Source organism: Mixophyes fleayi, chromosome 4 (assembly GCF_038048845.1).
Source record: "Mixophyes fleayi isolate aMixFle1 chromosome 4, aMixFle1.hap1, whole genome shotgun sequence".
NCBI lineage: Eukaryota > Metazoa > Chordata > Amphibia > Anura > Limnodynastidae > Mixophyes > Mixophyes fleayi.
The window spans coordinates 340664774-340687576 of NC_134405.1; the positions used below are offsets into that span (position 1 = coordinate 340664774).

Genomic DNA, 22803 nt, shown 5'->3' on the forward strand with positions numbered 1-22803 from the left:
CATTTTTGCTACTGACTGTAAAAATTAGATTTTTTTTTTTTTTTTTTTTTAAGGGCTGGGGTGTTAATTTAAAAAACTACAGAGCATCTGTAAGCTTTTATTTTCTGCATATGCGTTAAGCATATGTAAGCTCGCTATATGCATTGAGACAGTTGAACATTGTAACATTTGTGGAGTTAGTGTTTGGGTGGAAGTCAGAGCCTGTTGCAACATTGCCACCATGTGGCTGCGTGGTGTAATTTCTACTCTGTGGTTTATTCATTTGCTCATAACTTTTTTTTTTTTTTTTTCCTACCTCTTTATTTTTTTTTTTTTTTCCATCTCCCTTCCTCCCACGTGTCTCTCTCCTCCCAGAAACCCATCCTACCTTATCAGCAGCGCTTACTAGAGGAGGCTGCCCTCATGCAGGCAGAGCCTCAGTGGAAACAGGTAACGAGGGTCAGGATACAATTAGGACTGTTCACCTTCCGTCTTTCGGCCCCCCACACATGTAGATGTTTAACGCTTGTAGATTTCTAGTGTTATAAAACATTTCCCAGCATGCTCTGCCAGCCAAATGCATGCTGGGACAAGTAGTTTTTACAGCAGCTTTGATTTATGGCCTAGACGTAATTTCAGGTCAATCTCCTAGTCCAAGGCTCGATGGACATTGAGTAAATCATATAACAACTTAGATAATTGACTGTTTTTGTAGAATAAGTTTTTCATGCTCTGAACAATAAATTAATATATGAATCCGCCTTGTTGGCTCTTAAGGACTGTTTCCTGGTATTTCCCAAAATGTTTAGGATTTATGTATTTCAGATCTGTAAACCTTTAATTGCTTGTTCTAGTGAGCTGTAGACATAGAGCGCAGAATGCTGCATGCCCAAAGCGCCACCTGTTATCACCATCTTGTATTTTTCTCCCCCGACCCTTTCTCCGTCCATGAAGCCCAGGTGTAGTGACCTTCCCCGGACCTGTCCTAAAAAGATCATCACCCTGTACTCGGGGTCCTCACCCGTGGCTCGCTCAGTGCTGCAGGTGACTCGGGCGGCGTGGCTCACTGCATATGACTGGCCAATAGGGGAACGCAGCAGTCCGGCTTGTATCGTACGTGATTATTGGACTTAAGCTGTATCGTTACAAGCCAGTCTGTCTGCTTGTCCCATTGGCCTGACGTCTGTTTTATGTCTCACAGCTCAACAATCTCCAACTTTGGGGAAAAAAAGACTATAATTCTTTATTTTTTTTTTATATTTACTATAGTTGCTATGAAAAGTCATATCCTACATTGACCGTTTTGGTTTTTAAGATTATTAAAAAAAATAAAATTCTAAATGTAAAATTACTTTGTATATATGTGAATTTGTTAGAAAGTTGGACCCTGTTGTGCGGTGCAGATTCACTTAACACAGTTTGTCGGCTGCTGCAAAGCGTCACAATATGGTGTCATTTGCGCCTTGGCAGTAGACACTAGGGGTGAGCGGGCAGTTAGTTTGGCTGAGGAGATGCTGGCCAGGCTCCACCACCTAGCAGGGCAAATCCTCTTCATTTATTAATGCTTTGGTGCAGCAGGGATGGCACTGCGAGGTTTTTGCGGGTAACTGTATCGGACACACGTCCCGTATTCCTGCCAATCGTACCAGCCTGTACATTAACCATTCCTGTTCCATGCTGTGTTTCCAGCCTTTACACCAGCTTGGGGGGTGTGTGTGTGTTTACTCTCCCGTCACCAGCGATGCCAGTTTCACTCCGTTCTCTCACAATGCTACTCTCTGCTTTGGCTGATCATGTGCCAGCCTGGGGCACAGTATATGGCAGTGCCAGCTGTCTCCCTCCTCCTTGGTGCCGTACATTTGCAGATATCCTTTTTCTTTTTTTTTTTATCTTTTATTTTCTCTTTCTGTCCCATCTACAGAGCAGCCCGGTGCCGACCGTTGTCCGTGGGGAGATGTGTCCCAGCCCGGAGAGGGTAAACGGCATGGGTTTGGCTTGTTTGACTACACACACGAGAGAGAGAGCGATTTGGGGTGTTCTCATAGTGGAAAATTTTCACACAATGTTCCTTTGTACTGAATTACCTGTCCTTAATTATATATATATATATATATTATAGTGTGATAACTAATGTTCTGTCTTCCCTTGGTGAGCCAAGTGTAGGGCTCCTCCCCCTCCTGGTGAGCCAAGTGTAGGGCTCCTCCCCCTCCTGGTGAGCCAAGTGTAGGGCTCCTCCCCCTTACTTTTTGTGGGTTTTTTACTTACATGATACACAAAATCTAAGTTATCATCGCCATTTATTAATATAGCGCCACAAATTCTGCAACGCTGTACAGAGAACTCATTCACATCAGTCTTTGCCCCATTGGAGTTAAATTCCCTAATAGATATATGTATGTATATATATATATATATATATATATGTGTATATATATATATATATATATATATATATATATATATATATATATATATATATATATTCTCTATCTATATCTATATCTATATCTATCTATATCGGAGCACCCGGAGGAAAGCCACGCAAACACGGGGAGCACATGCAAACTCCACACAGATAAGGCACGGTCAAGAGTTGAACTCGGGACCCCAGTGCTGTGAGGCAGAAGTGCTAACCACTGAGCCACCGTGCTGCCCTCAAGTTATTTCTTCACTAAGGAGTAAACTTATAAAACCACCTAAAAAGGAAAAGTGGAGGTGTTGCCCATAGCGACCAATCGGATCCTAGCTATCATGTATCTAGTGCATTCTAGAAAATGATGGGAAGAATCTGATTGGCTGTTATGGACAACGCCTCCACTTTTTCTTTTTAGAAGGATTCATAAATCTCCCTCTAAGTCTGTAGAGATGAGAAACGTTGCATCACTTTGCCACTTAAAGACGATCTGTCGCCTACACATGGTGGAGGCAGCCATTTCTGTGGGCTGAACCAATATATCGCTTTACTATAAAATAATGATCTGTGATTGGTTTCTGGTGAATTGGTGGGCTGCATGCGCCTCAATATTGGTCCAGCCCACAAAATGGCTGTTTGCAAACAACAGGGTGCCCTTTAATAAGTTTTTGACTAAAGCTATGATCCCAAGCACCATGCTGATGATTCTCTCCATCCTCCAGCTTTATCTCGAGTCTCCCCGACGCTCCCCAATAGACCAATGGCAGCATTCGGTCACCCTGCGTTCATCCGAACGTCCTGCCTCCCCTTCATACGATGACATCAGACAGGTAGCATGTTTCCGGCACACGTGTGTACAGCTAACCGCATGTGCTTGTGTGTGGTTCACCCGCGTTGGGCACCGCTGACAGAACCTGGAGGCTGTAGGGCTTCTGGTCACCGCAGCTGTAATAAGTATGTTCCAGCAATTGTCATATCGGATTTATTGCAATACGGAACGCACCGGTCTCTGGGCTGTAATTATCTCCCTCCATCCTCGCCATGAAGGTTTTACAATGATCGGTCGTGAGATTGTTGACAAAGGGGTCGTCTATTATAACAAGGAGATAAAAACAGATGTGTACAACCTTATAGATGGGTTCATAATGTAATGTAGACCCCACTTGTGGGCTTTATAATCTTCAGACGGAGCCAGGAGATCGCACAATGTGCTTATATGATATAAGCAGTTTGTCTCCTTAAGAGTTCATTAGAAGATTTGTTTTCGAATTTGTTGGCTCACACATAGTCCCCTGAAATTTTTACCAAATACATTTCTTAAACTTTTTCGTGGTTTTCGCCAAAGTTTTTTACATCATCTAGGCAGACCTGGTAAAGCAAATCTCTCTGTATTGGAGAAAATTGTATCTACAGATTTTTATCTTGTATCTAATAGAAGCGAAAAAGAGATGTAAAAAAAAAATGCCTGATTTGTAGTGCGCTGGCCAGGCAATTAGTAGAATGCATCCTGTGGAAATATAATTCCCAGCATGTCTTGCTGGGGGTTATGATTTCCCTGTAACCTCAGCAGGCTGTGGTGGGCTCACATTGTGCCGTGTTTTCTCGCTTGGCCACTGAATATAACCAGATCTTGTAAATGGCCCTGATCTCACGGTCTTGATCTCTTTCTTGACGGAAGTCACCATCTACTAACCAGCACCGTCTCTTTCTTGCTGTGGGACCCCCGCACTGGTTTTGCTGCCCGCTCCATTTTGGATTGGTGTGTTTTGCACCTTTGCCCTTTCACCTCTCACCTGCGATTCATTTCCTCTTTACTTTTTTTTTTTTTTGGTTTCCTTTCCCTTCCTTCAGAAGTACATAAAGATATATACGGGTGGAGTGAGCTCATTGGCTGAACAGATAGCCAATCAGCTTCAAAAGAAGGAGACCCCCAAGCCTCTGTTTGGGAAGAAAGTGGTAAGCAGGAGTCTATAGATGGCTTTGAGACATATTGTGATTAGTTGTTGTGACGTTATTTCTCATTTACAGGCTGTTTATTACACACGTGTTTTCAGCACAAAATCCATAATCTACCCCCTGATGCCAGGACACGATACAATATCTCTGACCCCAAAACGGAGGGCCCTGCTGTGAGTTCCCTGGTGTGTCAGGGGCCCGGCTGTGTGTCCTACTGTCCCATTGTCCTGGTCAGGGAGAGCAATGTACATGCCGCAGTCTCAAGCAACGTCATATGAGGTCTCCAGTTAACCTTTCCCGCACCTCTGTTGTCACGCAGGCGTCTTTTAGGAAGGAATTCCCGCAGAACCTGGGCGGCAGCGACGTCTGCTACTTCTGCCACCGCAGAGTCTACGTAATGGAGCGTCTGAGCGCCGAGGGGAAGTTCTTTCACCGCAGCTGCTTCAAATGCGACTACTGCAACACTACGCTGCGCCTGTCCTGCTACGCCTACCACCTGGAGGACGGTGAGTACTGCCCGTAATGTCATTACTACCCGCCTGATGTTGCTGTTCCCTGGGTTTAGTAACTTAACGGTTGGAGATGGTTTGATGAAGAAATTGAATGTCCATATATCAATTAAGCTTTATTCATTTATTGCAATAGCGCCTCTATTAACCAGTAACCTTTCAATTGCCTTCCCAGGTTTTTCCTAAATGCTTAATCAAACATTGTCTTTTAATCACAATTTATGGCCTGTAGCTCTACGGGTGTTGGTATCTTTCTGCTGTTTTTGGTCTCTCTCTACGTTCAGTTTGAATGCTGGGTGTTTGGCAGTGACAGAGTTAAGTTTTGGACTTACTCCTCCGTTCCTGTATGTGATATTCGTCTTCTTTTGTTCCTTTCACACTGTCACATTGTTACACTCTGACTTCGTAAGACCGGACAGTCTATTGCTTTTCTGTGTGTTCGTCCTACAGCTCGGAAACTGCAGCGGTGAATGAGCTTCTGCCCCCAGAATACACCCTTTATCCACGTCTTCAATTCTCACATTTGTTTTATGTTTTTATTTTCTTCTTACAGGAAAATTTTACTGCAAACCGCACTATTGTTACCGGCGTACCGGCTACAGCCAGCGCAAGAGAGCTGCCGCACCGGCACTTGTCGGCAAGGTAAGAGCTGCTTCTTTCCCAGGGGACAAAAATCTCTCCCTACCTCAGCTGCCCAAGTGCCGTACGTGCCCCTTCCTCTCTCTGGTTCCTGTAGACTTAATGCCTTACTCTACACTTTTAGCGGAGACTGGGCGTTATACGTTGGCACATGTTGTTCATTACTACGAGTGCTGTTATTTCTCTGTTTTGATCAGTATTTTTTATTTTACTTTGGTAAGCTTGGTGAAATTATTCATTGGTTCTGCATGAATTTCTGTGTATAAAAATACGTTGGACAAAGTTCTACAAATATAAATATTGGCAAAGATTTCAGTTTCATTTTGTGTTAACAATAACTGAGTGAGATTACATTTTTTTTCAATAAAACATATAGACTTTTACTAAGTCAATGCAAAAATCAAAATACATTAATAAGAGAAAACATTGTATATTTGAGAAGTATTCTTTAATGTTGAGGGAGGTGTTATTCTGTCATACACATATACTTCTAAATGTTATCAGATTGTTCTTCATATTGGATCATCATAGTTTTAGTAACGTTGTAAAATTGGCATTAACACTGTAAAGGCAGCTTTCTTCAAGCGCTGCAGCTGTACTTATCAGTACGGTGGTAATAAGGGGGAGCAGGAGGGTTCAGTATCCTGTTCACCCCTCTTTCTCACCCCGCAGGAAATGAAAGGGACAGCAAAGGATTCCACAGACGCTGAAGATCCCGGACGAGCCCCCACATTGCCCCTTGCCGCTGCAGAGAAGACCCCAGGTACCCACGCTTCCTTCCTGCGACGCGCTATGACCCTATGTTCCCTGGCACGGCGGCTGCCGAGTGTGGCGTCCTCTGTTATACGTCTGATCACCCAAGACCCTTTGGACTCTTTTTTCATGTGTCAGCTGACGGTGTTCGGGCTTCCATTTCTCTATGTCCAGTCGGAGGTTCTGGTGCAGATATTGGGGGAGTTCCCCTGGTCCCCTGTTTCCTGAGGTCTGCAGACTGGAAACTATTCGGATCTATAATCCATTCTCTGCTACAGCCTCCATAGTCTCATGGGCTGTTATTAGGTTACGTAATGTAGGAGAACAGGAAAACATTTGAATAATATTGCTTCTTGCACCAATTACCACTATAGTTTCTGGGTTTTACAGTTGAGATGTCATGAAAATGTATTTGGGGGTTCACCGGGAGGCAGTAATCTTGTGGCCTGAACCACTTGCTGCCTTGTCCATCCAACAGGGGCCCAGAGGCATCTCCCAGTGTTCAGCCCACAAACTGGCAGCCGCTGTGTGGACTAAACCAGTACATTGGTGACTAAACCAGTACATTGGTGACATCCCTGAGGTACTTCCTGACTAGTGTTCATGAGGTGCTGGATTTTCATGAATTCATAGGCTGCCCATGGATATTAGATTAGCTCACAAAATGGCAGCCTCCGCTGTGAGTAGGCGATGGTCACACAATTTATTTATTTTTTTGTCGAAGTTAAATTGTTTTCCTACCTGCCGTAGCTTAGACATGTTTAAAGACTGCACTGATTTAATGAAAACATTTTTTATTTGCCAGTACAAGGTATTCATGACAGTTACTTAGGTTCTTACATGTAGATTTTCCCTTTATTGCAAAGGGAAATAAACAAATCTTTTTTACATTTAGTTTGCCAAACTTTATATTAACTTTTTAATGACGCCATTTTATTTTGCCATGAAGGTTGCACTGTAAACATAATATATTTTTATCTTCTGTTCCTATTATTCATATAAGTTAATGTCAAAATCTATATTTTCTTGTTTCTGTATAGTAGTAATTTAGTGAATTCTAGGCTGCCGTGTATATTATGCAGAATGTCCGAGTCGGTCAAATTGTACATGTTTAATTTTATAATAGAAATAACAGTTTGTTGCAGTGCAAAATGTAATCATCAGGACTCTGTATACAAATTCTCTCTGACTCCAAGACCTTTTAATTAGATTTTATATCAAACCCTTAGAATATAATAATCTTCTGTATATTTAGCTAGATTGTTGGCTGTGCAAAGTCTGCTAGTGATTAGTACTCGCATCACCGCACTGCGATGGGTGAGACAGAACGCACAGTTAAGCCGCCTGTATCTCACAGAAGACTATAATGCACTTTCTTTCTGAACACACCCATCGCCTACCTACAGTGGAGACATTTAGTGGACTGACGCAATATGTTTAGAACGCAATCTGTCAATTCGCTAGGAGTCTTGACGCTTCGTGGAAGCATGTTGAGGCAGCCATTTTGTAAGCTGCTGGACCAATATTCACTGGAATACTTCTGTATTCCCTCTGTACCTGTGACCTGACACAGAACCTCATGGCTCAGAGAGGTGACATGAATGTCGATGCAGCCCACAATATGGCCGCCTCTGCTGCTTAGTCTGCTCGCACACTTTAAGGTCCCTGATATCTAACTTGAGTTGACTGGAGGGGTTGGAAATGTTATTCCTGTGATGGTATTAGACAAATGTATATAATATTTATGGTTGTATGTAACTATTGCACTAGGGTGCGAGAGCGGGAAGCCGTTGACTGCGTCAGAGGCGATTACCGCGTTTCTTCTGGGCTGTCCCAGTCTCTGTACGCGTCGGTGATCTCTCCTGTCATGGTGGCAGGGGCAAGGGATATTTACGTGGTGTCTTTCTTTTGCTGTATTATCACATTGAGCACTTTGGCGTTCAGGAAACTATTTATCTTCAGTGTTTTTTACAGTTGTGGTGAATTTCTGCTGTCACTGATTATATATGTGTATCCACTTAGCTCAAGTCTGTGGGTGGTCACTGGACAGGCCAGGTTTAATAGTGCTGCATGTTTGAACAAAGGGTTGTAAAACTGAGACAAATGAACCTTTATTATAGTTAATCATCTTCTTGACCAACGCTGAGGATCCACTCGAATACGTTCTATAATGTTGTGCAAGATGCCATCCGGAATTCCACTAACGCTACGGGAGATCCTAATGGTTTCACAGTTACACTATATGCCTGCGTGCGTTATAACTCTGTACCTTGCGGGTTATTGTGGACGCAGTTGAGCGTTCTGTGTATAGATAGATGGATGTCATGTATTTATATAGACACTACTACTGATGTATAATGATCCCTACGTGGCTTTGTTAGGCCGTGACTCTAAGCAACTATTTATAGGACTTGAATCGCACAATTTGGGGGTGAGGGCACCGATTTATGTTTACAGGTTTGAATTGTTCTTTGTGTGTTAAACTGCACCCACAGTATTTATTTGTGATTAAGTACAAAATCTCCCTGTTCTTTAATTAAGGTACTTAATACGGATATAAATTGGCGTAGCTGAGAGCAGGGAATCCCATCGCTTTCTATTTACGGGGATAATAAGAGGTGTAGTTGCGCCTCATCCGATGCTCTGAAGGTTGTCTGTACCTTGAAGAAAGGAGGGCACCATCTTGGCATGAAATCGGGGGTGTTTGTTTTGGCTTTTGCGTGTTCATAACTAGGTACTAAAATTCACATTTACACAGGTTATATTTACAAGTGGTCTATATAGGACATAAATAAAGATGTTTCTGGTCCTTTTTAGCGAGTAGTCACCTCGGGGTTCTAATTCTGATCTACATCGCTGCTCCATATTGCTGCTCATGTCTGTGTTTTTTAAAATTTAAGTTTTTAAATTATCACTAAGATGGTATTCATTGTTCCCACTTGTTCTGTTTTATCAGCCTTTCCTTTTATTGATAGGAGGGAGGGGGGTCCTCTGTGCTGCAGTTTCTTAAAGCGTGCTTGTCGTCTACACAGGAAGCGGACATTTTGTGGGCTGGACCAATAATTATGAAGCTGCAGCCTATTCACTAGGAACCAATGACCTCAGTGTCCGATACAAACTGCCTCTGTGATGTCACTAGTTCCTAGTGACTGGATAGGCTGCATTCTCAGTGATGTCATTGTCGATAGGCTGTTCTCAAGTTGTGCTCACAAAATGGCCGCCTCCACCACGTTTAGGCCATAGGTGTAATGTAATGAAACCACAGTTCATGCCGTGGGATTCAGAGCCAGCTCATTTCTAGCACTCACCTAATGTTCAAAAACCATTAAAGAGTAATTTTTATTTTATTTTTAATTATTTATTTATACTGCCAATTGCTTTGTGAATGTATGTTCTGCTCAGTGTACTCTCATCTCCACCTGCTGTGATGACTGTTTTATTTCCTTGCATGGGCGTAAGTCCGTATTCGCACGGGTAGTTAATGCAGCCTTTCTAATGCTGCAGCATCCGGCAGGCCGGACACTAGACTATGTAGTATACCCATTTACACCCCGATACGCCCTGTAGGAAATCTGGCGTCCCGGCACATGTAGGGATCCATATTTGGCCGATGAAAGTACGGTGAATGTAGTTATCACCTGACTGCCGGTCCAGCAGACCGGACAGGCTGACCGTGTCTGGCACTGGACATGAAGTAGGTGGGTTATGTTAGGGCCCAGACCCCCATCTTCTGTACATGTTTGTACCTGTTGCTGTGTTTCTCAATATTTCCTGTTTGTTTCCTTTTGTCATACTCTGTAATGTTTTGTTTTTTCTTGTTTTTGGCGCCTTCAATTTTAAGTTAATAAATTAAAACTTAAATTTTTTTGCTGGTTTCTGAGTTATTTTTTTTACAATCTGGGGGTCACCACCTAAATAATGTAGAATGTTGGAACCACATTGTTAATGTTCTGCCCTATAATACATAATCCTGGGTGCAGAGACTATAAGACTGCATCCTACATTGTATAAAATCCTTCATAGACTATCCATAGGGCCCTGACGCTTTGTCACGCTCTCTTCTGTCTCCTGTAACTTAATTTCCCCAGTTGTCGTTCTGTCGTTTGTCATATTCTGCAATCTGGGAGTTTTACACTGTAACAGATAAGATCATACATTCCCTGACCGAAATACTGGCTATACCACTAGAGGGCAGCAGTGAGCACAAGGAACATTTCTGTCTATTAAAGGCCTCTGGGACAACTACAGTGAGTGACTGTATCTAGAGGAAATAACTGGGTGTAATGAGGGAAACTTATAAAGAAAATTGGAAAAATGTGGAACTGAGGTGTTTATGGGGGGACATGGGGAGATTTATTTTTTTGCAAGGGACAAATATTTTCCATAAAAACACTTCAAGGATTGACTTTAGATTGTTACTGACTATTTCCCTTGCCAACTCATTAATAAAAGTTAGTACACCTTTGTCAAAGTGTATCTGTAGCCTACACACAATGGAGGCAGCCATTTTGGGGGAATACACAATTCACTAAGGACCATTGACATCATGTAGGCGGCCAAATTGGATCTGATCAAGTCTCGATAATCATCAAATCTCCCAAACTTGGTGACTCCCCCTTCAGTCAACATACTCTCCATAGTAATGCTTTGAACCTGCCCAATATATAACATTTTTGATTGGAAAAAAAAACCCCAAGAGTGTATTACTTTGTGTTGACGATTTTGTTTTTCACTTTTCTGTCGTTGTTTGTTCCTGCTGTTGTTTCTGTGTGTTAAGCAGTCACACGGTCGTACCCTCACTTCTAGGCGTATTTTGCTTTCTCTATTTCGATCACTTGCTCTGTAAAATTGTGTTAAAATAACTGCGTCAAGTAGACTGGACCTTCCATTTAGGTGCATACAGGCTGACCGAAGGATCAGTCGAATATTGTGGGGATCTAAATCCTTAAACACAGACCAAGGGCTACACCCATTCATAAAACAGACAATTGGGGAATTCGTACATATGCGTTGAAGAAAATAACCATTATTTTCAGTGCTATATAGGGTAAAAAAGCATTGTCCAGAAGATTATCTGGTAGCAACAGCGCCCCCTATATCTGACTTTGAAAGCAAAATGTAACCACCAAATAAGAATGTAATTTACGACAACTGGTGACTCACAGTAAAGTGTTTTAGTTGCACCAAACATTACATACAAATTTGAAAATGTATATTTTATATATAATAAAATCGTAGGAAAGCTCAAAAATTACAGTCTGACTAATTGGGAACTTGACTAGCTGCAATACCAGGCACTTGTACCTGATACGTATAAAGCAGAGGAGCGGTTGTTCCCCAGAGCTTGCACTCTAACCCCCCCAGGTGCTCATTCCGCACTGTCGTGTTGTGTTTTAGGTCCCAGCATGAATGGCGTGGAAGATCACAGTGCGGCCAAGCGATTACGAGCCACCCCGGAGCGCATCGAGCTGGAGAACTATCGGGTGTCGCTGCAGCGGGAGGAGCTGGAGGAGGTGCCCGAGGAGACCCTGGCAGAGCACAATCTCAGCAGCCTGCTGGATAAAGGGGGAGACGAGGAAGAGGAGGCCGGCAGCAGGTAACTAAGTGTCGGCATTAGCGCCATCTACAGGCTCTGAGGCAGTATTACACCCTATTTATTAAGCTTTGCTTCGCTTTTCATGCCTTTCCTAGAAATCCAAGTTCACCTGGTTCATGATGGATTATTAAAACAATGCATTTACCCATCCAAAATAACTCATGTTTGTATTGGTGGGGACCTACTCCATATATTGTACACTATGATAACAAGGTTTGTGCTAAGGAAACAGAGGTTTATTGCATATCGGTCCTTAACCCGGCACTTTGACCTTTTTTTCATTGTTTCAGTGAAGACAACCTTTATAGCAATCCGTGTACTAAGCAGGAATTTCAGTCCTGCACTGATGAGCTATAACGAGATTGACGCTGTCTCTCCGCACTGGCCACTGACCTGCTTGCATTGGCCATCGGACATGTCAACTAGGAAGTTGCTTTAAATATCTTCCAACATTTTTCATAGTTTCAGTAGAGCAGAGATCATGTTGCAGATAACAATAATGATCCAGAACATGGATGTTTGTTAGACAAGTTCTTCTTAATGACCTTATTTAAACATGTCGTTAATATTCTTCGTCCGTCTGAGTCCCTCCCAGGGTCTCGACCCATTGGGTGTAAGGGACAGTTATTAATACAGAGAGAGTGACGCAATTCCACTCTTCTGTTTCCATACAGCAGCTCAGAGTCTGAGATGGAGGAGGATGAGGAGGAGGAGCAGCTGCCTGCCTCCGACCTTGGGGGGGTGCCCTGGAAGGAGGCTGTGAAAATCCATGCTAAGCTGAAGGGGCAGAGCCCGGGGGAAGTGGCTGGAGAGGAAGCGTTGGTGGTGGGTGAGAGTGAAGAGGAGGAGGAGGAAGAAGAGGAAGAGGAGGATGGATCCAGTGAAGGTTGGTCTATACGTTTTATCATGCTAATACTCGTGTGTGTGTGTGGGCAGAAGCAGTCATTAAGGAAATGCAGCCAATCAGTTCTCAGGGAACTGGTGACATCACTGACACAGGGTGAATTGATTGGCTGTGTTCTGGTGACTGCCCGGCTAAGTCACGGTGACTAGTCCTGGTGAGGGCTTTACAAATAACATTTATCTTTGTGCCTGGGATGTATTAAGTATTGGCCCCCTGTTCACTTGTCGGTAGACTAATGCCCATATTACCTACTGGGTTAGATATGTTTCATTAGGAATATTTAAATTCCTGCATAATTTTCTCTAAGTTCTTACCTACATGGGCTACAGACCTGTGTTATAGCAAAAAATCTATAGACCTGTACTAGGCAATTGCCCTTTAATATGAATCTCGGGTCGCCCAGATTTTCCTGACCCTTCATGGTGCGAGGAATTTTATTTCATGACTTTTCTTCGCTTTCACATTAAACCTTCACTTTCATTTCTATCTCTCTGTCCCTCTCTCTGTCTGTCTCTGGGGCGGGGAGGGGTGATCCCATTGCCCCCGCAGAGGGTGAGTATTGCCCCTGGGAGAGAGAACTCCAGCAGGGCCTATGGCTTCAGCGTATATCCGATGAAGACACAGTCGGTACATTTAAAGGTATCGCCCTGCTGCCCTCCCCTTCCTGCTATTTATTAATCCCCTCCCTCTCCCCCCAACAAGGAACTAACACCTGGGATAATTCCTACACCACTGAGTGCACCCCAGACACAGCCCCCAAAGGTATCCATGACTAATTAGTTGTTTTATAGGGGCTTATTGAAGAGACTTGGAGACTAACCATAAATGTAACTTCTTCCCCTATAGAATATTTTATTATTTTTGCCCTATGGAACAGACATAGCTGGTCTCCTGATATTTACCCCCAGGAATAAAGCGTTTAATGTCTCTGAACTCTTCAGTGAGTTCACCATAATTGATGTTGGGTGCACAGTGGTGTAAGACATATCTAAGTGCATGCGATGCTGGTACCGGCTGTATGGAATCTACCTGCATGGGCTAATCCCAACGCAAGGGAAGAAAACTATTATTTATCTTTTTATTTAGTTCTAAATTTAATGCAAACAGTCACAAGTTTATTTCGAGTGGACATTGCTGGCCACCTTTGCAAACCTTACCCAGACACCCCCTATGTATTATGCATGATACTGTGGCCTCATGCAATTTATTATATTTACTGCATATACTGTTACGTTTCTAAAGGTGCGATTAGACTTTGCTCATATGTTTATTATGTATCCCAGGTCTCAGCTGAAGCAGCATGGTAGTTGTGTCAGTCTGGGTTGGAATAATCTTTAAGTTGTTAAATGATAACTCCCACAAAGGACTGATCATGATCTAAAGTAAAGGCAGTCCCCAATTACCTGCAAGGCGATTGACCTTGGCCTAGAGATTGACCTTAGCCTAGAGGAAGGACAGTCCCCGATTACCTGCAAGGCTCATTTGCCAGTAAACTAAAGCAGAAGATGTTTCGTCAGCCAACATTATTCCCCCCCCCCCCCCTTCCCCCCAGATCTCCTGCCCCGAGGTCTTCTCTGGGTATAGATCCAGATAGTTGTTGTGTTTTTGTACTCTGGTAAATTATCCTCTTGGTGCCACGTACGGTGGTTATACCGCCAATTAGTGTGGGCTGCACAGACAACATAGCTCCCACAGTGGTGGCAGAGCCTTTCAGCTCTGGTTACTCTCACATTGTACTTAATCAGATCATGAGAATTGTCTCGATTGCACCTTTGTTGTTGGACCGTAGAGGAACAGCCGACACTTCTCCAAAACTTTATCTAATAAGGTGCAGAAAGCAATTTATGTGCTATATCACTCCTATGTCCGATGGGATAAGTACAGTGTACGTTGGACTCATGAAAGCCCTCATTTGATTGGCTGGTATGGTGGGTGATGGTGCATTTAGCTTTCCACGTCTTGTCATTAAATAAGCTTTAGGTCCAGCACTAATACCCTATTAACATCAACCAATAATGCATGTTGTTGCTGAGAGTGTGGCAGCATTGTGCTGACCTAATTCTACTCATCGGCTGTGCCATACTGGGACCTGTAGTTTCACCACAGCCAGAGGTTACGTGTAGTTCTATAAGGACAGGGCTGGTGCAGGAAGGAAGTTACTATACATCCTGACGCTGATTAACCATTGCGCTGCTGCACTTTAACCTCATTAGATATGGCCTCTTTCTATACCTGTCTTCTGTCTCTGTATAACTATAATCTCCTGTTTCTGTCCTATATCTCCCTCTCCTTGTTGTCTGTCCTCCTCCTGCACCCCCCCCCCCCCCCCCGTTTTCCCTTCATCAGCCGGGAACCTCAAACTGCAACAGGCCTTGTCCCCCCTCGACCCCCTGGAGATTAAGGCCGATGTCCACTGGACACACGTTCACACCGTTAACGATGAGCAGGAAGGGGTTAATGCAGAGGGGGAAGAAGTGGGCACGTCTTCACCGTCCAAAGGTAACGCCCCCTGCTGGAGGGTTCGGTGTATAAAGTTTCACCACCGTTGTACATCGGACACCATGTGAAGCTCCTTCTACCGCTGTGGGAAACATTGTTATGTTTAAATTAATAAAATTAATTTATTTAAATTTTAATTTAAATGAGTTTCTGGTGGAAAATTTCAAGCGCTGACTCTCAAACTAATTCTATGTTAATATGTATTTATTTGTATATTAAGAATAACTTACTATGAAGCCTACCTCCACTGTGGATAATAACACAACAAGGTTTGTTTAAAGAGCATTTTTAGTTTGTTTCTCTGTGTGTGTTTGGTTTTTTTTAGGAGGGAGGAGGGCAAATCTCAACAGGTACAGTTGGTGTAAGTTGTACTAAGGACGTTGTTGGCGATTTGTTATTGGTTCTACATTCTTTTATCAGAAAATGTTCACCAATAAAACCCAAGAATCAGAGATCGGCAACCTGTTTGTTTCCAACTGCTGTGTAACTAAGTCTCAGCCTGCCCTGCCAGCCAGGTACGGTTCCTCAGTAGTTGGAGACCCTCAATTTGCTTAAATCAACGCGAAGGGTATTTGAGTCAGATATTTTTAATATATAATATAATATTTGTATATTTTTGTCATGCTGGATTACAACTCAGTATATTCTTTCCAAATAACATTAACTGTAGATCCCAGAATTCTGAGACTCTAGTTGTCCTTAACAGGTTTAGAACCGTCCCCAAAAGCGCCAGAACTGAACGAAAGATGGCGGTCTGGGCCCCAGAACCGCAGCGCTCCTCAATATTAAGTTTATTTTGTTGTTCTTTTGTGTCGCAGCGCTCCAGCTCCCTTCCTACCGCCATGACCCCGTAAGAGCGTGGCTGGAGTCCGTCTCTGGAGGTAGATGAGGGGTCTCTGCCGCCGCTCTGTGGTTGCACTGCTATGCAGTCTCTGCGCTCTGCATGTACGTTCTGCGCTTGCTGTGGTTTGTGCTACGCACTTTACCCTCCACGCATGGCCGGTTTTTCACCCCACCAGACAGGGCGAAGTTAATGGTGCAGATTATTTTCCAGCATGTTTTCCTGACCGTTGTCTGGGTTATTTATTTAACGCACTTTGGGCTCTGAATTAATTGGGGCCCAATGTAGACTTCTCCCTCTTTCCCCCATTTCTGTATTAGAAGGTCGTAGAATAGGGACGGATCTGCCTTCACTAAAGCTTTATAACGTGCGTTATATCCACAAATAAGGGATAAAATGGAACAATTGCTTCCGAGCGGTTTAGAAAAATGTCATAAGTAAAATGCTCCCGTCCAGCATATTTTATATGTATATTTGTGAGTGATACAAGAAAAGGGAGGAACAGAACATAAGGGGCACTCCAGTCCCTAGAAAGTATATTCCTTGGATAAAGGAGCCATATCCTCAATCTTAGTCAGAACAAAATTTAAAACATAACTTTTATTGAGTTATTAATAAAAAAGCAGCGAAATATTAAAAAAATGAATGTGTGTGTTGTGAGTTAAAACAACAGTGCCCAAAGGACGGTCGGCATATAAAGTATCATATAGGAGTGATACTCAAAGATGTCATTATCGTAGATCATGTTCCCTGGGGTTATAAATCACAAATCGTGAAAAGGGGGAAAAATCTTGAAGGATATAGTATTATCGTTTATTATTCTCTAAATTCCTTCAGATAATTATATTCCCAAAGAGAGATGTCTAAATTTGTAGGGACATCTATACAGATTCTATATGAGGACTATCCCTATTGTATGAAATATTCCTGGGTTCAGTACCCCAAATATACTCTAGGGATCTTTAGAATATGTATAATTGCCCAATGTCAATCTTCACAATGTATTCTGTATATATGATACTATATGATACTTTATATGCCGACCGTCCTTTGGGCACTGTTGTTTTAACTCACAACACACACATTCATTTTTTTAATATTTTGCTGCTTTTTTATTAATAACTCAATAAAAGTTATGTTTTAAATTTTGTTCTGACTAAGATTGAGGATATGGCTCCTTTGTCCAAGGAATATACTTTCTAGGGACTGGAGTGCCCCTTATGTTCTGTTCCTCCCTTTTCTTGTATGATTACTAACTACAAGGGTGAACCCTGTCTATTTGGTGGTAATGGCATTTATCCATTACCAATAGAACACTAGTCCCTAGGTTGTGTGCAACCACTTCCTCCCTTTCGTTTGTATTTGTGAGTGATACAAGATACATTTTCTTGTCTGAGCTGCTTGTATTTTATATTCAGTGGTTCATGACGTCTTACCCACTTATCCAAGCATATAATAATATTCATCATAATAGATCACTGGCCCCTTCGTTTGATCGGCTTTCTAACCATTGCTGCGCTGTCTGTCACCCCCTGTCTCTCTCCTTGTGCCAGGAAGGGATGTGATCAATGAGGCTTTTGATGTTTTACCTCTTTTCTGCCAGCAGGGGCAGCGACACCGTATTCTGACACCAGGGGGGAGATTCAATTGGCCGCTATGTTCTCAGGAACATCGTCGAGGCTGCACATTTTTACCGTTACTACGTTAAAATCTCTACTCATTTTTTCGTAAGGGTACAAGGAAAAAATCAGTGGAGATTTCTGCATAAATCCTGCAGCCGTGATGTTCCTCAGAATTGAAATTCCGCCCGCCAGGTGTTCATAGACAACACAGTGATATAGAAACATTGTAACACTTCACAGGAATGCACAGTTTAGTATAGATCAGTGTAATAACACAGTGCATACATTCGTTTAAGTACAGTACACAACCTGCAGATTATAAATTGGGCTTAGCTGTCCCCATTGGCTTTCCCATTGTTGGTGAACTATAAGTCCCAGAATCTTCTGCAAACGGCCGGGTAGTTACAGGTTACAGAACATGTGACAACGAGAAGGGAGATGATTACTGTACAGCGCCCCCCTGGCAGGAAACAGGCCTCAGGCTTCTCTGCCGAACTGACTAACGCAGAATATAAGGCTAATGTGTAACTAACACCAATCACAGATTCTCTGCTGGGTGTGACTGTCCTCAATTTATTCCTGTCCTCTTCACCATGTGATGTCCCCCCGTCCCTCCTGTGCCCCCCCCCCCACCTTGTAGGTCAAGTGCCCCCCTACCCCCTGTATCTTCTATGGCCAACTCCTTCCCATGTAGCTCCTGTGGATACCCCCCCCTACCCATAGCTCTTGTGGCCACCCCCTCCCCCCCGTAGCTCCTGTGTCGTCCCCCCTCCCCCCCTGTACGGCCAGTGGCCCCATTCCCCTCCTCCACCTGTAGCTCCAGTGACCCCACCCCCCCTCCTGTGGCCCCCTCCCACGTACCCCCTCCGTTTCATATATTTCCTCTGCCCTATACTTTCACCCGTCCCTCTCCTAATTTCACACATTTCTCCTGTCTCTGTTCCCGGGTGATTTCCCCGCTGCTCTCCGTCTCCCGCCCTCCTCCCTCAGCTGCATGTGAGGATGAACAGGCAGAAGCCGAGGTGTTGGGAACTTGTCTTGCAGAGGCTGAAGCAGGAGGTGATGGTGACACATCTGCTGATCTTGGTGACGGTACGTGTTCTCTGTCCCGGTGATTGGGGATAGTGAATTTTAGATACCTACTGAAGAAGGCGGTTGCTATACTGTAACCAACGGAGTCTTTGCAAATATCTTGAAGTACTTTATATACATTAGACATGTTTAATTTTAAGGTCCTCTCCGTAGCCTGCAGTAACTGACATCTGTCACATGGTGATTCTGTAGTACATAATACAAACATGAAGGGTTTTCTACGGTGTCTTATTCTTCAGAACAAGGTTCTTCTGTCAAATCCAAATATTTCAATCACGTTAATGTTCTTTTGTATGTTTTAGATGCCTGCAAAAAATAACAATGTATTTGTTCATCTGTCTAGCAAATTATCTAAATAAAATCCCTGTGTATGTCTAGTAAACATGCATTTTGCTAGCAGGCAGAAACGGTTCAGCTTAAACGGAAGATATTTGGAATATTTTGTTACAGATGGAAGAGTTGATTTATGACATATTGTCTTGGGGGCTAAATCCGACATTTAAAGCACCTTTAACCTGGTATCTATTTGTCGAATCATTTATCAGATGATGACATCCCTTCGGACGCAGAGGCGGAGGAGCGACTGCAGCAGTCGGAGAGACTGAAGCTGGAAATTGAGGAGTCTGATGTGGTTGTAGGAGTTCGGAGGGGTACGGTCCTTACTACTGATCTCTGAGATCACAATTCTTATGCCATATGTAATGGCGGTTTTTACAGTGATTTGTATTCATATATACTGTGTATTCACACTTCATGTTGTGTTTCCCGGAGATGTATAACTTCCACCTGTCTCTTTATATATTATCCATTTCTCTAGTTCTCCAGTAACGTTGGGGGTCATACCTCTTGTGTCTATTTGCAGAGGCCGACAGAGATTCCAGCCCGGCTGCGCTGACCCCAGATACAGAAGTTTTGTGTCCGAGCAGGAGCCCTAACATGAAGAATGAGAAGGTGACGTGTGTAACACCCATCATCGACAGTCGCCATTTTACTCTATTTCTGATAGGGAGCCAGTGATTGTGTTTTTGCTGTTATCCAAATATATGAGCGTGTAATTGTTATCTGCCAATGTTTGTACTATGAAGAATAGATGTTTATTTTCCCACAATACATTACACTTGTCCTGAATGTTTGACTGCAGTTATGGGAATCTGTATTTACCAGATGTTGTTGTTCTGCAGGTCTCTATGTTGTCTCCGCAGGAACGGACCTCTCCTGGTGTTAGGTTTTTCCCTGATCCTTATCTTTCACCATCTGGTAGCAAAGCGCCAACGCCATTAGAACCAAAATCTCCGACCCCTCTCTCACCGGTCTGCTCCCAGCCGATCTCCGCACAAGAACCCGTTGTCCCTACTTCACCTGTGAAGTCCCCTACTCTACCACCACTTAAACCTCTGAGGTCCCCAAACTCTCCCATCTGCTCACAGCCTCTGCCGTCCACGGAGGTTACTGTGCCCACCACAACTCGGTCCCCTGTATGTCTCCAACCATCCCCAGTCATCACCTCTACCCCACTGGCCAAACTGCCTTTCACTGGCCATCCGGTAAGGATAGACACGGTGACCAGTCCCAGTGCAGAAGATGCTTTAAAACGTGTTGACCTGATAGAAGAGTTTTGGATGAAAAGTGCAGAGATTCGCCGTAGCCTTGGACTGACACCGGTGGAACGATGTAGAACACCCGAGATCACTTTTCCTGTTATTGATTCCTCTGTTTCAAGGACCCAAGTTTCTATGACCGTCCCAGAGGAGTTAAAGTCTCCACCATTAAAATCTCAGCAGGTACCCAAGAGAGTGAATCCTAATAGATTGGACATTGAATTACTCTCACCTCTCACTCCCATATCGCCAACTGAAAAGGAGCTGAAGAGCTCGGAAGGCGAGAAGAAGGACCTTTCGACTAGTTCTGGCCTAGGTTTGAATGGTAGTAATTCAAATACTCGAACTGTGGCCAGTGAAAGCTTTAACACCTCAGATTCTGCTATGCTTACACCACCTTCTAGCCCCCCTCCTCCTCCACCACAAGGAGAAGAGCCAGCTACACTCCGAAGAAGCCTGGCCTCCTGGCAAAATGGTCCAGAATCCATCCTCCCACCTGCCCAGACTGAGGTCCAATCGCCGGAAGTCCCCCAACGCACACCAAAATTGGAAGAAATTCGGAAGTCCTTTGTAGAGAGTGTGGATGAAATCCCTTTTGCAGACGATGTAGAAGATACATATGATGACAGGACTGAGAATTCTAGCCTACAGGAGAGGTTTTTCACCCCACCAACCAGTCGGGGAAAAACCCAGAGGCTGGTCCTGACCAAGGAGAATGGAGAGATTCCATCTTCTTTGGAGAGAGGACACCACAAAAAGAGGACCCTTCCAAAGTTGACTCCAGAAGCCAAAGAGTTGGCTGAGGAGAGGATGAGGGCAAGAGAGAAGTCTGTGAAAAGCCAGTTGTTAAGGGACGCAATGGCGCAACAGCTTCACAAAATGAAGCAGCTAGAAACTGTACCATCTACCAGAACATCTAGAGTGCCAGGTCCATCTTCCACCAAGCTAGCTGGTGAACTTCCAGTTGAGTTCAGTAGGATTGGGGCTCAGCACGAGGCGCCCACCCTCAGACTTGAGTCCTCAAATGAACTCTTTCTCTCTCCTCCTCCACTCGAAGGCTCCGTCACCTCCTCAGAGGGCTCTGGCGGCAAACCCAAGAAGAGGCCTTCATTGTTTTCCCCAAGAAAGAAGGAGAAAAAGCCAAAGGGGGAAGCTAGTCGATTGTCTGATAAACCAGATGAAGGTACGAAGCCCAAGTCACTGTGGAAATCTGTTTTCTCTGGCTATAAGAAGGAAAAGAAAAAGAAGTTGTCAGAAGATAAGTCTTCTCCTAGCACTCCATCAAGCAGCACAACTGTGGACTCGGGGAAGATCGTCGTGTCCAATGTGGTCCAAGGAACAGGTAAAGCCATAAAGTTATGATTTGTATGTATAAACCATGGATTCCTCTTTAATTGTTCAACACAGAGTGATTGATTTGCATGTCACCACCAACAATCCATAGGGTGCTCGTTAAGTTCCTCTGTGAGTGAAAGCTGAATAATATAAACCTGAGCATGTGAATACCGCCATATGTTAATTATATTAATATGGGGGGGGGTTCTTTAGATCCTGTTATCTCACCAGTGTTATCCAGGTGTGCGTTTACGGGGGCACATGTTTAGCATTGGGTTAAGAAAACACTTTCTTGGCTAACTTTTTTTGTGCATTGAGCAGGACTGATACTAGGGCAGAGGGATGGGGACTGATAAGAGTCCCATTAATTGATATGCAGAGTGATTAGTTGTCCCCTCTTGTGTCTTCTAGACCTTCCTCTTCGACGCCACTTGAGTTTCTCCGAAGATTCGGACCTGTCCAGCGATGACGTCCTAGAAAAGTCCTCACAGAAGTCCAAGCGGGAGGTGAGCAGCTCTCTCGTGAAACCGCCGCCGATTTCATTGCTCACTCTTTATACGTATCTTTCAGGACCAATTACCCTCCTACTTCTTCCTTCCAAAGCTTGCAGCTGTGTATGGGTTAACAAAGACCCACACCTCTGTCATAAATATTATAGATAATGACAGGAATTGTGATAATTTTGACGTTACATAGACGTTACATCGTATAATAGTCTCAGCAGTGTCTGTTCAATGCTCACATCTGCCTCTTAAACTCTAATAATTTGTTACGTCATCAGAGGTTTTAGTGCCTCAATTATTTATTTAGTCATTGTGGTTTCCCAGAAGTGAATTAGGAAGTCGAGCAGGTATTGTATATATTTTCATATCTTAATTTCACGCTGCCGTCTCTCAGCGATACACGGACTTCCGAGTGGACCTAGAGGAGGTATTGTCAGGACCAGAGTAGCTGGGAATGTGTTATCTATACATAATCTGTGCATAATACAGAGGGGGCCGGTTTAGGATTTGTCGCCTCCACGATGTCGCTAGTTTACAGGGAATAGACGGACATCATTCTCATGA

The 22803-nt window shown here is 43.6% G+C and overlaps 1 protein-coding gene across 18 annotated transcripts in view; it reads left to right on the top strand.

The window, feature by feature from the left end:
- MICAL3 (microtubule associated monooxygenase, calponin and LIM domain containing 3) overlaps nucleotides 1–22803 on the top strand; it is an 84195-nt gene that overhangs the window by 42206 nt on the left and 19186 nt on the right. For 7 of the 18 annotated variants that reach the window (XM_075210682.1, XM_075210685.1, XM_075210681.1 and 4 more), the window contains exons 17-34: nucleotides 355–429; nucleotides 934–1092; nucleotides 1901–1954; nucleotides 3115–3222; nucleotides 4244–4348; nucleotides 4668–4854; nucleotides 5411–5499; nucleotides 6169–6259; nucleotides 11647–11845; nucleotides 12520–12731; nucleotides 13299–13388; nucleotides 15096–15248; nucleotides 16067–16129; nucleotides 18702–18803; nucleotides 19349–19453; nucleotides 19666–19754; nucleotides 19985–21743; nucleotides 22148–22242. In XM_075210682.1, coding sequence (XP_075066783.1) covers nucleotides 355–429; nucleotides 934–1092; nucleotides 1901–1954; nucleotides 3115–3222; nucleotides 4244–4348; nucleotides 4668–4854; nucleotides 5411–5499; nucleotides 6169–6259; nucleotides 11647–11845; nucleotides 12520–12731; nucleotides 13299–13388; nucleotides 15096–15248; nucleotides 16067–16129; nucleotides 18702–18803; nucleotides 19349–19453; nucleotides 19666–19754; nucleotides 19985–21743; nucleotides 22148–22242 — 3735 coding nt within the window. The remainder of the gene's footprint in view (nucleotides 1–354; nucleotides 430–933; nucleotides 1093–1900; nucleotides 1955–3114; nucleotides 3223–4243; nucleotides 4349–4667; nucleotides 4855–5410; nucleotides 5500–6168; nucleotides 6260–11646; nucleotides 11846–12519; nucleotides 12732–13298; nucleotides 13389–15095; nucleotides 15249–16066; nucleotides 16130–18701; nucleotides 18804–19348; nucleotides 19454–19665; nucleotides 19755–19984; nucleotides 21744–22147; nucleotides 22243–22803) is intronic. The other 11 variants (XM_075210698.1, XM_075210689.1, XM_075210697.1 and 8 more) reach the window with 9 other exon arrangements.